The 17,195-nt window shown below is 32.1% G+C and overlaps 1 protein-coding gene across 4 annotated transcripts in view; it reads left to right on the plus strand.

The window, feature by feature from the left end:
* Positions 1-17,195, plus strand: part of ift57 (intraflagellar transport 57 homolog (Chlamydomonas)) — a 57,355-nt gene that overhangs the window by 16,189 nt on the left and 23,971 nt on the right. The window contains exons 9-12 of one of the 4 annotated variants that reach the window (XR_015094497.1): positions 738-800; positions 2,235-2,301; positions 2,375-2,536; positions 6,258-6,386. Coding sequence is in view for 2 of the 4 variants with exons in the window: in XM_086072519.1 (XP_085928645.1) it covers positions 738-800; positions 2,235-2,301; positions 2,375-2,526 (282 nt within the window). In the remaining 2 variants the exon portion in view is untranslated. Of the gene's footprint in view, positions 1-737; positions 801-2,234; positions 2,302-2,374; positions 2,537-3,102; positions 4,993-6,257; positions 6,387-17,195 lie in introns of those variants that run through there. The other 3 variants (XR_015094498.1, XM_086072519.1, XM_086072520.1) reach the window with 3 other exon arrangements.

A 17,195-nucleotide genomic window follows, 5' to 3' on the forward strand; every position in this document is an offset into this window, starting at 1 on the left:
TCGTCTCGCTCGTTTTGCGTCGACGGCTGGGGATGACGCTCCAGGTCTTTGTTGTCCTGTGAGGGCACTCCGCTCTTATCTGGATGCTACGTCAGGTTTCCGTACATCCACCCAGCTTTTTGTATCTTATTTTATCTCTTTGTATCGGCAGTCGTATCGCGTCTTTGGTCGTCCCCCTCCTCCTGGGGTGCGCAATCACCCCACCGGGGGTGTGTCTACCTCATGGGCTGGTCTGAAGGGAGTGCCTGTGGAGGACGTCTGTGCGGCCGCTTCCTGGACGTTGCATTGCACGTTCTCCAGATTCTACAGTTTGGATGTCACCTGTCCTCATCCACTGGATGTGGTTCGCGGTCATGCGGAGTCCCCTCTGTGAGGTACACTTTCCCGGGTCTTGGTGACATCGCTGGTATTCGGCGTTCCGTGCTGTTTCAGCACCGCCACCTGGCGGTCGTTCGGGACTCATAGAACCGTAGTTAAATACGGAACTGTCGTTCCGCCGCTTCGTATGAAATCGTTTCGAATGGGCATGTGGGTTTCTGTCACATGGATACACTTGACTGAGAAAAACATCCTGTTAGGCATGCATGCCTTTTACTTCCTGATGGTAAAATGGCCACAAGAGGTATCGGCCACCATCGTGAATACCCGATGCCTTGAAATAAGACTGGTAGCGGCTCGATACTGATACGCGTCACTCACCTCAAGTTTTTATTCTTCCTCTTGTCGCCCTCCGCCAGGTCAGGGAGCGCTACCAACACGCCAGCGGGGGCGTGGCCCAGAGGACGCGACTCCTGGCTGAGGTCAGTGAACACGTGTTTCTGTCACCGATTGGATGCCAGGGTTTTTTCTGCGTACAAAATTCAGAAGTGTAAACGGAGAAGCAGTATTGTCATTCAGATTCAGATACTGTACTGTATTGTAGTCAAAGTTCTGTGTTTACAATCAAAACATTTCGATTGAATAGCCAATCAGATCTGTTGTTAAGTTTGACCTGGGAGGCCACGAGTTGCATATTTCTCTGGCGATTGTCGCCTCCTATGTAGGAAGAAGAATAATGAGCGCTTTTCTAGACACTCAAAGACGCTTTACAATGGAACGGATACGTTATTCGCGCGCTCACACATGAGCTACCTAGGCTGCCCGCCCGTTTGGGGAAGGTCGGCTGGCGGAAGGAAGCACGGCTGCCAGTGTGCCTTTTTTTCTTATTACTGAACTGAATTGTTGCCTTTCTAAAGAAGCAGGCACTCATTTTGCTTTATTTTTCTGTCAGGGATCTGACTTAACGTGTTGTTAAAGTTAAAAGGAAATGGCAAAATGTTACAGGCTTACTTCTATTGGCCTCTTTTCTTGTTGCATTTTTAAAACATCACTGTTTTGTTGAGTTGTCTTTGAAGCTGAGAGATCAATAAAATGCAGCATATTTCAATCTATTTGTACATGTTAGACTTGTAATAGCACTCAAAAGTACATTTGTATTCGAGTTCAGTTTGCAAACAATTTTCGGCTTGCTTATCGGTTCTCCACATCGGCACATTAGAACTTATTGGTTTGTCGGTATCGGTTGAAAATTGAAAAATCGCGCATCCTTACTGCTACGTGTGGAGCCCTTGACGCGTCACATCAAATACAAATTCGAAAAGGCCGCAAAGACAATTTTCAACGAGTTAAAGGTCAATTTGCCCAAAAAGATAAGACTCTAATATTCTGAACAAAATGATATTTTTACTGAAAACACAAATTTCACATCAATTACAGAACATAGTGAAAGGTTGAGGGACGGTGGACCCAAAAGACAGTGAGACAGGAATCAAGTCGATATGAGGAACTTGAATCAAACTTAAGGAGAAAAGTGAGCAGACAATCATGACTGGGCGGGACGTGACTGGACTGGTCGCCGTGACTGGAATGGGTGTGATGTGACCGGACTTGACTTGGCTTGGCTCGGGGCTATGCTTCTTGTCTGTGACGAAGACGACTTGGCGGTGATGCAGACACGACTGGACAAACGCTGCAGACTCAATACGCCGGCACTAATGAGACACACCTGGGGAAGGGAAGACACACACGGGTGGACGAGGGAAGGAACACAAGACAAGCGACACCAGCCGCAGACAAAAACAACAAGAACATCCGTCACAAAGAAAAAGCCCAACATGACGATGCCCTCGAGGAGACGAGGAGGCTCGGGTGTCGGAAGGAAGTCGTTTGAAGGCGTTGCGTTTGTCCCCTTTCAGCTGAGCGAAGAGTTGGAGAAGGTGAAGCAGGAGATGGAGGAGCGAGGCAGCAGCATGTCGGACGGAGGTGAGGAACTCTGGGCCGGCCCGCCGTTTTGCTTTTTGTGCCTTTTTGTGACGCCAGCGAGCGATGTGTCCAGCGGCGGTGGTGAAGATCAAGCAGAGCGCCGGCAAGCTGAAGCAGGAGATCGTGCGCACGGACGTGCGCGCCGGCGTGGTGGCGCACATGCTCCTGCACGCCAAACTCAAGCGCAAGTCCAACATCAGCTTCCGCATGCACGCCGCCGTCTGAGCCACGCCCGGTACGTCTTCCGCATTCTCTCACAATTGGCCATCCATATTTTCACAGCTTTGACTGCATTTGCGCTCACGAATGGCAAAGCCGCATTTCAAAACATGGAAATGTAGATGTTTACATCTTTCCTATGATCTTATTATTTGGGAAATATCTTCAAAATGACAATCTTTGTCAACAATGCAGCATCACTATGCCCATTTTTTTTGTGCTTAATGTCAAATCAGAGAAGGTAAATTCATTTAGAATATGAAATCGATTTCATGTGTAAATCAAAACACAAGATTGTATTTAAAATTGAATATTAAAATATCCATTTTGAGAGTAAGAGCAAAACATTTTCTACTAATGTTAACCTGTATGTTTTGTTTGGAAAATGTTATATTGATAAGTGTAAATTTCAAAATTCAAGACCTTTATTGAAATTATTTTTGATTGAGATGGACACTTCATTTAAGTCTCTTAAATTGATGACAAATAAGAAATGTTCATCAATGATTGCCATTCATTGCAAAATATTTTTTGAAAAAAATAACCCACAAATTAATTAATTTTTTTTTTTTTCTCCTGTAGGTTTCATTCTTGCATTTTTTTTGTAAAACATGTCAATCGCATTGCCTGATCTTTGTATTATTCATCTTTTTTCAATAAATGTTCAAAAAGGAACAAATATAATGTTGGAAAATTCTGCAAAAAAGAGGAATCAGAATTAGGTATCAAAGTGGATCCAAGTCAGGGTTGTCCCAAATATTGTCAAATTCCGCTTCCTGCGAAATGGAGAATGACCCCAAAGCCCTTTCCGTCATTTGACCGTTTGCAAGCCACGCCCCCAAACACTCGAGCTCCGTCACCAGAAAAAGTTCCAGCGAGCAAAACCGGGAAGCGGCGAGTCCGTGGATTACGTCGGTCGAACCCGAGGTCTCCTGAGATTTTGTCAGCTGGGGTTCAGTTCTTTCCGTTGCCAAAGCCAAAAACACAGCTGGAGCCTTCAATCAATTGAAAAGTGTGGACGGCCTCACTCACACATAAATCAAAGATAAACAAACGTTTGCGTCAAGGTACGAGCCTGTAAATGAGCTCCAAAAGTCATCGCGATAACTGGTCGCCAAACCAGCTTTTAGACACATTTGAATCGTGTATTAGTCTGATAAGGTCATTAGAGCGGCACCATGATAGAAAAATATGCAGCATCCAATCATTTGAGATGGATTTTCTTCTACCTTTTGTATTCCGCTTTTGGATTTTTTTGCTATCAATTTTCTGTTTGTTTGTTGTTTTTAGTTTGTGAACATTTGATGCTCATTTTCGGGATTTCTTCTTTTGTTTTTGGACAATTTAGAGTTACATTTTAAATGCATTCTTTTCTGCCTTTTAAAAAGAACATTTCTTACTTGGCAATTCTTCTCTGCCTTTTTTTATTCTTTGACATTTGGGGCCATTTCATTCAATTGTATGGTCATTTTCTGCTTTTCTTCTTTTCTGGATATTTTAATGGTCACTTTTTGGACATTTTTAGTTGTTTTTTTTAAAGCTACGTTTTCATCTACTGACATTTTTTAAATATTTAATCATTCATTTTTTAATCTAAACCATTCATTCATTTAAAAAAAAAAAATGAATTTCCACGGATTTCTTTGGAGATCCCCAGGAGAGGGAGTAAAGAGCCAAAAGTGTCTCTCGAGCCGCCGGTTGCAGACCGACGGCTCGAGAGGCAAGATCATCCACAAAACTGAACATCAACGTTATACTTATGATGATGTAATATTGTACATGATCAGGATCTGAGTAGCATCAAAAATCTGTTATTTCATGGGCCGGTCATCGCCGACATCGGCGAGTGCTTGCGCATTTTTGTAACAATACGAAAAAGATCATCTTGACTACGCCTGATCGACGAATATTAACCTGCTTATTTTTTAGAAATCTTTGCATCATACAGAACTTGTTAAGTTGATCTTGTTAAGTCACAATGTCCCATGAATAGTGAGCTTTTCTTTTTTAAACCCGTGTGCCACTTAAGTTGTCCTTGGGGCTAACTAGTATACACTGGCAGCAATTTTTCGAACCTCCCTCCGTCTTACCTCCACCCTCTCCCCTCGCTGATTGCAAGCGCAGGACAAAAACAAAAGTGACTTTGAGGCAATTCACTTGAAAATCCGACGCAAGCTTTTGTTGCATGAACATGAAGGTGGCATTGAATTTCCACGGCAGTGATGTTTGTCCCTTGTAAAGCTCACGCCTGTTGAGTCTCCGACTTCAAACGAGAAGGTGATTTTAAATTGGAAACTTCCACCAAAGAATTGGCACGCCCCCTCACTGTCCATTTTTAAAGCTCACATTTTTGTTCTTTGGCTTTTTATTGTGCAAAGTCTGTTAATTGAGGGATTTCATTGTGTTAAAGTACACTATATTTTTGTACTTTATTTACGTGTTCCAATAAATCCAAGTTGAGATTCTGGTGAAGCGGTTCCTTGCAAGTTTATTCAGAAATTTCTGAGAACACAAATGAAGTCACCCAAACAGTGATCAGTCCCAAGTGTGTGTCCCAAACTCGAGCACACGGCACATTTATTGAAAAACAGTGTTCACAGGAAATCGCCTCTCCCCTCCCTCATCAAGTTCCCGTAGGTACAAAATCAGATTAGACTTCGACAGCAGTATACTAGCTTGTCCTTGGACTTTCTTTGACCGAACAGAAAGTCCTACAAACTCTACTTCCTTAGGTAATAGAAAATAAACTTATTATTTTTCTCTTTCCCAGGCAAGAGAGAAAGATAAGAAAACAATCAAAAACCTTATTCATCGAGCTATATTAAGTTAACATAATTACACCTACATCTACACAGTTATAACTAAATTCAAAACAGTTAGAATATAAAGTAAAATAGTAAAAATATTAACAATGTTAACAATTGGCTTATGCGCTGCTCTTTTTCATTTGGACTTCATGTACGGTACTTTGTATGCAAACGTGTTTGTTTTCCGAGTGTTGTCGAAGCGATGGAGGGTGCTGGCCCAGACGAGAGGACAAACGTCTTGCCAGACGAGCAAACGGTCCACTTGCCGCCATCTCGTACAACTGGCAGCCTACCGGACGGGAGCGTCTCTCGTTCCCAAGGGTCTGATTGCATTGTCCCTGTTAAACAAACTAATCAAATGAAATGAAAATGAACGGGTGTCTAATTTCTTGGTATGAACAAAAAGGTCACACCATTTGCATCTGCATGGAGACAGAAAACCTGTGCCAGTGCAAATTGTGCAGATCTGTGAATATTAACAATTGTAAACGATAATATTCAGAAGTGTGTCACTTTTACACAGCCCTACCTTTAGCATACATTGCATGATTTCAATTGTATTGTTTTTAATAAGATGACATCGGGATCATGATGTTGTCGTAATTAGGAAATGAAAATGGGGGAGACAGGAAAAAAAAGAAGTTTGGAGGGAGGAGCACCAAACAACAAACTGCTTGCTCAATTGAGAATTTATATGTGCACCCCTGAACATAACATGATTTTTTTCCCTTGCTTTTGTTTTGTGTTGAATTGTTGACCAACCTGGTAATATCTTCAATATAAATATCTCAAATTAAATCTTAAGTGTCACCACAAATCGTGCAAATGCTTCTTCAAATGCTGCGTTGGCTCGTGTGGTGCATTTTACAAGTTGAGCGTTTCCTTTCATTTAGTTGGTCGGTTGTTTTGTTCTGTTTTCACATTGACCAGCACAGAGCTGGCCACGCCCCCGTCCCGTGACGTCACCGGGGCTCTCGTCTTGAGAGTTTACCGGCCACGTTTCTGCTTTTCGCGAACTGTGAAGGACAAGAAAAGAAAAGCAAGCAGAAGAGTATGGAGGTAAATATGGTGCAAAACTAACTTGTAAAAAAAATGTATACCTGTAAAAAAAAGTCTAAATTTGTATCTGTAAAAGTCGTTATTTGTACCTGTAAAAAAACAATTTACCTGTAAAAAAAATGTATGTAAAAAAAATTGTATCTGTAAAAAAAAAATTGTACCTGTAAAAGTCATGATTTGTACCTGCACAAAAAAGTGTACATTTGTACAAGTCCGCAATTCCAAACAGAGTAGCCACACCAGTTTGTACCCAAAAATTTTTGTACAGGTACAAATCATGACTTTTACAGGTTTTACTTGTTTTTACAGATACCATTTTTTTCAGCTCAAGCATGTGCTTATCCACTAAGTGCTCCTCTGAGGGACAAAACATTAGGAACAATTTTCAAAACAATAGGTACACTCAGATGTCATCCAGCCAGAGTCTGTGCAAAAACGTTCAAAATGTTACCACAAATAATCTAAAAAAAAAAGGAGCTAAAATAATACTTACATTACATTTTTTTAAATAAAAAAATAGTTGAGAAATATTACAACTTTAGGAAATAATAAAAAATAAATAAGTTAAGAAAATATACAAGTAAAAAAAAATACAAAATCAAAATTATTGAAAAAAATATGCATTGTTAGTGGTATTACAAAAAAAACGTAAACAAATACTAGAAAATAATATTTAAATATATTAGGAGTAAATACAGAAACGTTGAGGAACTGTTAAAGAGAAAATACGCTACTATTAGACAAAATAATTTAATTTAATATCACTTTAATATCACTAATAATATAAATAATATTAAGAAAAAGAAGAATCACATGGTCATCCTGATAGTTACCTTGGTAGAAGCGACGCTCCCCTGCAACTCCAGCTGAGCCTGAGAAAAAAGAAAAAAATATATTGAAAAAAATATGCATCGTTAGTGGTATAACAGAAAAAACATAAACAAAATATTTGAAAATAATATTTAAATATATTAGGAGGAAATACAGAAACGTTGAGGAACTGTTAAAGAGAAAATACGCTACTATTAGATAAAATATATATATATTTTTTAATTGACAATTGTCAAAAAAATAGGTACACTCAGATGTCATCCAGTCAGAGTCTGTGCAATAACGTTCAAAATGGAGGAAATAAAATAGGAAATAAATAAAAATAAATAAGTTAAGACAATACAAGTAAAAAAATACACTTACAGAGAAAAAAATATATATATTGAAAAAAATATGCATCGTTAGTGGTATAACAAAAAAACCATAAACAAAATATTTGAAAATAATATTTAAATGTATTAGGAGTGTTAGTGGTATTACAAAAAAAAACGTGAAAATAATATTGATAAATATTAGGAGGAAATACAGAAATGTTGAGGTTCTGTTAAAGAGAAAATACGCTACTATTAGACAAAATAATTTAATAAAAAAAAAATATATATATATAAAGAAAACATGATAACAATATTACAAAAATAAAATATAACATTTGAAAATGATACAAAACGATTTCAAAATATTTTTTTTAATTTGATGTAATTTGAAATACAGAAACGTTGAGGAACTGTTAAAGAGAAAATACGCTACTATTAGACAAAATAATTTAATTTAAAAAAAAGTTGAAATATATAAAGAAAACATGATAACAATATTACAAAAATAAAATATAACATTTGAAAATGATCCATCCATCCATCCATCCAGCCATCCATCCATCCATCCATCCATCCATCCATCCATCCATCCATCCATCCATCCATCCATCCATCCATCCATCCATCCATGTTTAACAAACAGAAGTAAAATATAAGACTATCACTAATGATAATAATAATATTAAGAAGAAGAAGAATCGCATGGTCATCCTGATAGTTACCTTGGGAGTGTACAGTGCCACGTAGATGTCCAGCGAAGACTGAGAAAAACGAAAAAAAATTATTGAAAAAAATATGCATCGTTAGTGGTATTACAAAAAAAAACGTAAACAAAATATTAGAAAATAAAATTTAAATATATTAGAAGGAAATACAGAAGCGTTGAGGAACTGTTAAAGAGAAAATACGCTACTAAAAGACAAAATAATTTAATTAAAAAAATTTTTATATTATTGGAAGAAAACATAACAATATTACAAAAATAAAATATAACATTTGAAAATGATACAAAACTATTTCAAATTATTATTTTTTTTGATGTAATGAAAGCCTATGCATGTACTGTATATGTAGCCTATTATACAGTATATTATCTATCTATCTATCTATCTATCTATCTATCTATCTATCTATCTATCTATCTATCTATCTATCTATCTATCTATCTATCTATCTATCTATCTATCTATCTATCTATCTATCTATCTATCTATCTATCTATCTATCTATCTATCTATCTATCTATCTATCTATCTATCCTTCCATCTATCATCTATCCTTAAGACTATCAATAATGATAATAATAATAATAAGAAGAAGAATCGCATGGTCATCCATCACCTTGGGAGTGTACAGTGCCACTTAGAGGTCCAGTTAAGCCTGAGAACAAATCTAAAAATAATTGAAAAAAATATGCATTGTTAGTGGTATTACAAAAAAAAACGTAAAAAAAATATTAGAAAATAATATTGATAAATATTAGGAGGAAATACAGAAATGTTGAGGAACTGTTAAAGAGAAAATACGCTACTATTAGACAAAATAATTTAATTAAAAAAAATATATATATATATATAAAGAAAACATGATAACAATATTACAAAAATAAAATATAACATTTGAAAATGATACAAAACGATTTCAAAATATTTTTTTTAATTTGATGTAATGAAAGCCTACGTATGTACTGTATATGTAGCCTATTATACAGTATATTATCTATCGATCTATCTATATATCTATCCATCCATCCATCCGTCCATCTATCCATGATTAACAAACAGAAGTAAAATATAAGACTATCACTAATGATAACAATAATATTAAGAAGAAGAAGAATCGCATGGTCATCCTGATAGTTACCTTCAGAGTGTACAGTGCCACGTAGATGTCCAGCGAAGACTGAGAAAAACGAAAAAAAATTATTGAAAAAAATATGCATCGTTAGTGGTATTATAAAAAAAAACGTAAACCAAATATTAGAAAATAAAATTTAAATATATTAGGAGGAAATACAGAAACGTTGAGGAACTGTTAAAGAGAAAATACGCTACTATTAGACAAAATATCTATATATTTTTTTTAATTGACAATTGTCAAAACAATAGGTACACTCAGATGTCATCCAGCTACAGTATGTGCAATAACGTTAAAAATGGAGGAAATAAAATAGGAAATAATAAAAAATAAATAAGTTCAGACAATACAAGTAAAAAAAAAAAAACTTACAGAAAAAAAAATATATATATTGAAAAAAATATTCATTGTTAGTGGTATTACAAAAAAAACATAAAAAAATTATTAGAAAATAATATTTAAATATATTAAGAGGAAATACAGAAACGTTGAGGAACTGTTAAAGAGAAAATACGCTACTATAAGACAAAATAATTTAATAAAAAAAAATAATATTATTGGAAGAAAACATAACAATATTACAAAAATAAAATATAACATTTGAAAATGATACAAAACTATTTCAAATTATTTCTTTTTTTGATGTAATTAAAGCCTATGTATGTACTGTATATGTAGCCTATTATACAGTATATTATCTATCTATCTATTTATCCATCCATCCATCCATCCATCCATCCATCCATCCATCCATGATTAACAAACAGAAGTAAAATATAAGACTATCAATAATGATAATAATAATATTAAGAAGAAGAAGAATCGCATGGTCATCCTGATAGTTACCTTGGGAGTGTACAGTGCCACTTAGAGGTCCAGTTAAGCTTGAGAACAAATCTAAAAATAATTGAAAAGAATATGCATTGTTAGTGGTATTACAAAAAAAAACGTAAAAAAAATATTAGAAAATAATATTGATATATATTAGGAGGAAATACAGAAATGTTGAGGTTCTGTTAAAGAGAAAATACGCTACTATTAGACAAAATAATTTAATAAAAAAAAAAAAATATATATATATATATATATAAAGAAAACATGATAACAATATTACAAAAATAAAATATAACATTTGAAAATGATACAAAACGATTTCAAAATATTTTTTTTAATTTGATGTAATGAAAGCCTATGTATGTACTGTATATGTAGCCTATTATACAGTATATTATCTATCGATCTATCTATCTATCTATCTATCCATCCATCCACCCATCCATCCATGATTAACAAACAGAAGTAAAACTATCACTAATTATAATAATAATATTAAGAAGAATCGCATGGTCATCCTGATAGTTACCTTCGGAGTGTGCAGTGCCACGTAGATGTCCAGCTAAGCCTGAGAAAAAAGAAAAAAATATATTGAAAAAAATATGCATCGTTAGTGGTATTACAAAAAAAAACGTAAACAAAATATTTGAAAATAATATTTAAATATATTAGGAGGAAATACAGAAACGTTGAGGAACTGTTAAAGAGAAAATACGCTACTATTAGACAAAATAATAAAAAAAAATGTTTTAAATTGACAATTGTCAAAACAATAGGTACACTCAGATGTCATCCAGCTACAGTATGTGCAATAACGTTAAAAATGGAGGAAATAAAATAGGAAATAATAAAAAAGAAATAAGTTAAGACAATACAAGTAAAAAAATACACTTACAGAAAAAAATATATATATATTGAAAAAAATATGCATTGTTAGTGGTATTACAAAAAAAATGTAAAAAAAATATTAGAAAATAATATTTAAATATATTAAGAGGAAATACAGAAACGTTGAGGAACTGTTAAAGAGAAAATACGCTAGTATTAGACAAAATAATTTAATTAAAAGAAATAATAATAATATTGGAAGAAAACATAACAATATTACAAAAATAAAATAAAACATTTGAAAATGATACAAAACTATTTCAAATTATTATTTTTTTTGATGTAATGAAAGCCTATGTATGTACTGTATATCTAGCCTATTATACAGTATATTATCTATCTATCCATCTATCTATCTATCTTTCTATCTGTCTATCTATCTATCTATCTATCTATCTATCTATCCATCCATCCATCCATCCATCCATCCATCCATCCATGATTAACAAACAGAAGTAAAATATAAGACTATCAATAATGATAATAATAATATTAAGAAGAAGAAGAATCGCATGGTCATCCTGATAGTTACCTTGGGAGTGTACAGTGCCACTTAGAGGTCCAGTTAAGCCTGAGAACAAATCTAAAAATAATTGAAAAAAATATGCATTGTTAGTGGTATTACAAAAAAAAACGTGAAAAAAATATTAGAAAATAATATCGATAAATATTAGGAGGAAATACAGAAATGTTGAGGTTCTGTTAAAGAGAAAATACGCTACTATTAGACAAAATAATTTAATAAAAAAAATAATATATATATATATATAAAGAAAACATGATAACAATATTACAAAAATAAAATATAACATTTGAAAATGATACAAAACGATTTCCAAATATTTTTTTTAATTTGATGTAATGAAAGCCTATGTATGTACTGTATATGTAGCCTATTATACAGTATATTATCTATCGATCTATCTATCTATCTATCCATCCATCCATCCATCCATGATTAACAAACAGAAGTAAAACTATTACTAATTATAATAATAATATTAAGAAGAATCGCATGGTCATCCTGATAGTTACCTTCGGAGTGTGTAGTGCCACGTAGATGTCCAGCTAAGCCTGAGAAAAAAGAAAAAAATATATTGAAAAAAATATGCATCGTTAGTGGTATTACAAAAAAAAAACGTAAACAAAATATTTGAAAATAATATTTAAATATATTAGGAGGAAATACAGAAACGTTGAGGAACTGTTAAAGAGAAAATACGCTACTATTAGACAAAATAATAAAAAAAAATGTTTTAAATTGACAATTGTCAAAACAATAGGTACACTCAGATGTCATCCAGCTACAGTATGTGCAATAACGTTAAAAATGGAGGAAATAAAATAGGAAATAATAAAAAAGAAATAAGTTAAGACAATACAAGTAAAAAAATACACTTACAGAAAAAAAAATATATATATTGAAAAAAATATGCATTGTTAGTAGTATTATAAAAAAAACGTAAAAAAAATATTAGAAAATAATATTTTAATATATTAAGAGGAAATACAGAAATGTTGAGGAACTGTTAAAGAGAAAATACGCTACTGTTAGACAAAATAATTTAATTAAAAGAAATAATAATAATATTGGAAGAAAACATAACAATATTACAAAAATAAAATATAACATTTGAAAATGATACAAAACTATTTCAAATTATTTATTTTTTGATGTAATGAAAGCCTATGCATGTACTGTATATCTAGCCTATTATACAGTATATTATCTATCTATCTATCTATCTATCTATCTATCTATCTATCTATCTATCTATCTATCTATCTATCTATCTATCTATCTATCTATCTATCTATCTATCTATCTATCTATCTATCTATCTATCTATCTATCTATCTATCTATCTATCTATCTATCTATCTATCCATCCATCCATCCATCCATCCATCCATCCATCCATCATCCATCCATCCCTGATTAACAAACAGAAGTAAAATATAAGACTATCAATAATGATAATAATAATATTAAGAAGAAGAAGAATCGCATGGTCATCCTGATAGTTACCTTGGGAGTGTACAGTGCCACTTAGAGGTCCAGTTAAGCCTGAGAACAAATCTAAAAATAATTGAAAAAAATATGCATTGTTAGTGGTATTACAAAAAAAAACGTAAAAAAAATATTAGAAAATAATATTGATAAATATTAGGAGGAAATACAGAAATGTTGAGGGTCTGTTAAAGAGAAAATACGCTACTATTAGACAAAATAATTTAATAAAAAAAAAAATATATATATATATATATAAAGAAAACATGATAACAATATTACAAAAATAAAATATAACATTTGAAAATGATACAAAACGATTTCAAAATATTTTTTTTAATTTGATGTAATGAAAGCCTATGTATGTACTGTATATGTAGCCTATTATACAGTATATTATCTATCGATCTATCTATCTATCTATCTATCTATCTATCTATCTATCTATCTATCTATCTATCTATCTATCTATCTATCTATCTATCTATCTATCTATCTATCTATCTATCTATCTATCTATCTATCTATCTATCCATCCATCCATCCATCCACCCATCCATCCATGATTAACAAACAGAAGTAAAACTATCACTAATTATAATAATAATATTAAGAAGAATCGCATGGTCATCCTGATAGTTACCTTTGGAGTGTGCAGTGCCACGTAGATGTCCAGCTAAGCCTGAGAAAAAAGAAAAAAAAATATTGAAAAAAATATGCATCGTTAGTGGTATTACAAAAAAAAACGTAAACAAAATATTTGAAAATAATATTTAAATATATTAGGAGGAAATACAGAAACGTTGAGGAACTGTTAAAGAGAAAATACGCTACTATTAGACAAAATAATTTAATTAAAAGAAATAATAATAATATTGGAAGAAAACATAACAATATTGCAAAAATAAAATATAACATTTGAAAATGATACAAAACTATTTCAAATTATTTATTTTTTTGATGTAATGAAAGCCTATGCATGTACTGTATATCTAGCCTATTATACAGTATATTATCTATCTATCTATCCATCTATCCATCTATCCATCTATCCATCCATCCATCCATCCATCCATCATCCATCCATCCATGATTAACAAACAGAAGTAAAATATAAGACTATCAATAATGATAATAATAATATTAAGAAGAAGAAGAATCGCATGGTCATCCTGATAGTTACCTTGGGAGTGTACAGTGCCACTTAGAGGTCCAGTTAAGCCTGAGAACAAATCTAAAAATAATTGAAAAAAATATGCATTGTTAGTGGTATTACAAAAAAAAACGTGAAAATAATATTGATAAATATTAGGAGGAAATACAGAAACGTTGAGGAACTGTTAAAGAGAAAATATGCTACTATTAGACAAAATAATTTAATTTAAAAAAATAATAATAATATTCGAAGAAAACATAACAATATTACAAAAATAAAATATAACATTTGAAAATGATACAAAACTATTTAAAATTATTATTATTATTATTTTTTCTTTTTATAAGAGCTCAGTATTGTTCATTCGGAAATGTCATCATCATTGCTCTTTTTTTTTTTTTTTTTAATATATATATATATATATATATATATATATATATATATATATATATATATATATATATATATATATATATATATATATATACATATATATATATATATATATATATATATATATATATATATATATATATACATATATATATATATATATATACATATATATATATATATATATATTTTTTTTTTTGTGTGTGTGGGTGAGTATGTGTATGTGCGTGCGTGCGTGGGTTATGCCCATAAAATAATATATTGTAGCTGGTTGGCTATATAATAGTGCATATAAAATTTGGTGCCTCTAGACCTCCTTTGGATTTATTTTTCTGAAGAGTAGATAGACTAATCTTTGCTTTTTTTTTTTTTCAGTAAAATTTTGTAACGGCTGAGTCCAACAACTGGAACCAGTTAGCCGTAGGTTTAAATGGAATCATTGAGAAAAAATAGTTTATTTTGGGTAAAACTTTCATTTTAATAGTGGCTATTCGTCCTATTAGAGAAATAGGAAGATTATTCCAGCGCTCCAAGTCATTATAAATGCTATCCAGAAGTGGAGTGAAATTAAAATTAACTAAATCAGTTAATTTAGGTGAGATTTTTATGCCTAAGTATTTTAAATTACCTATAGGAAATGAGTAGTATGGGTCCTGGCTTGCAGGGTTCCATGAATTTTCTGTAATAGGTAGAAGTGTTGATTTTGTCCAGTTAATAGAATAGTCTGATAACTGTGAGAATTTAGTTATTAAGTTAAATACTTCCCCTAATGAAATAGCAGGCTTTTCTAAATAAAGTAAAATATCATCGGCATATAGATTAATTTTATGTTCTGTTACCCCAGAGTGAATTCCTTGAATCATTCTTTCCTGGCGTATGGCTAATGCAAGCGGTTCAATAAATATTGCAAATAATAAAGGCGACAGTGGGCATCCCTGTCTTGTGCCTCTCTGTAGAGTAAAACTCTTAGATATAATCCCATTAGTAGTAACAGTAGCTTTAGGAGAATCATATAATACTGACACCCAGTGAATAAATGACTTCCCAAAGCCAAATTTATTTAAAACAGCAAAGAGGAAGGACCAGTTAACTTTATCAAAAGCTTTTTCTGCATCCAATGATATAATAACTGCCTTTTTATCATGCCGCTGTGACATACTAATAAGGTTAAAGAGCCTTCTAATATTATTAGTAGAGTGACGCTCTTTAATAAAGCCTGTTTGGTCGCTATGAATGATTGTCGGGATTACTGTTTCTAATCTAGATGTAAAAGCCTTAGTGATAATTTTAATATCAGTGTTAATTAGTGAAATCGGACGGTAACTTGATGGAAGGGTGGGGTCTTTTTCTGGCTTTAATAAAAGTTTAATTGCTGCTGTATTCATGTGTGGGCGTATGTGACCATTAGTTTTAATTTCTGTTACTACTCTTAAGAATAGTGGAGCAAAAAAAAAAAAATATATATATATATATATATATAAAGAAAACATGATAACAATATTACAAAAATAAAATATAACATTTGAAAATGATACAAAACGATTTCAATTTTTTTTTTTTATTTGATGTAATGAAAGCCTATGTATGTACTGTATATGTAGCCTATTATACAGTATATTATCTATCGATCTATCTATCTATCTATCCATCCATCCATCCATCCATCCATCCATCCATGATTAACAAACAGAAGTAAAACTATCACTAATTATAATAATAATATTAAGAAGAATCGCATAGTCATCCTGATAGTTACCTTCGGAGTGTACAGTGCCACGTAGATGTCCAGCGAAGCCTGAGAAAAAAGAAAAAAATATATTGAAAAAAATATGCATCGTTAGTGGTATTACAAAAAAAAACGTAAACAAAATATTTGAAAATAATATTTAAATATATTAGGAGGAAATACAGAAACGTTGAGGAACTGTTAAAGAGAAAATACGCTACTATTAGACAAAATATTTTAATTAAAAAAAAAAGTTGAAATATATAAAGAAAACATGATAACAATATTACAAAAATAAAATATAACATTTGAAAATGATACAAAACGATTCCAAAATATTTTTTTTTATTTGATGTAATGAAAGCCTATGTATGTACTGTATATGTAGCCTATTATACAGTATATTATCTATCTATCTATCTATCTATCTATCCATCCATCCATCCATCCATCCATCCATCCATCCATCCATCCATCCATCCATCCATCCATCCATGATTAACAAACAGAAGTAAAATATAAGACTATCACTAATGATAACAATAATATTAAGAAGAAGAAGAATCGCATGGTCATCCTGATAGTTACCTTCGGAGTGTACAGTGCCACGTAGATGTCCAGCGAAGACTGAGAAAAACGAAAAAAAAATATTGAAAAAAATATGCATCGTTAGTAGTATTACAAAAAAAAACGTAAACAAAATATTAGAAAATAAAATTTAAATATATTAGGAGGAAATGCAGAAACGTTGAGGAACTGTTAAAGAGAAAATACGCTACTATTAGACAAAATAATTTAA

The sequence above is a fragment of the Leptonotus elevatus genome, chromosome 1, assembly GCF_054856555.1.
Source record: "Leptonotus elevatus isolate MCC_2025b chromosome 1, RoL_Lele_1.0, whole genome shotgun sequence".
Classification (NCBI taxonomy): domain Eukaryota; kingdom Metazoa; phylum Chordata; class Actinopteri; order Syngnathiformes; family Syngnathidae; genus Leptonotus; species Leptonotus elevatus.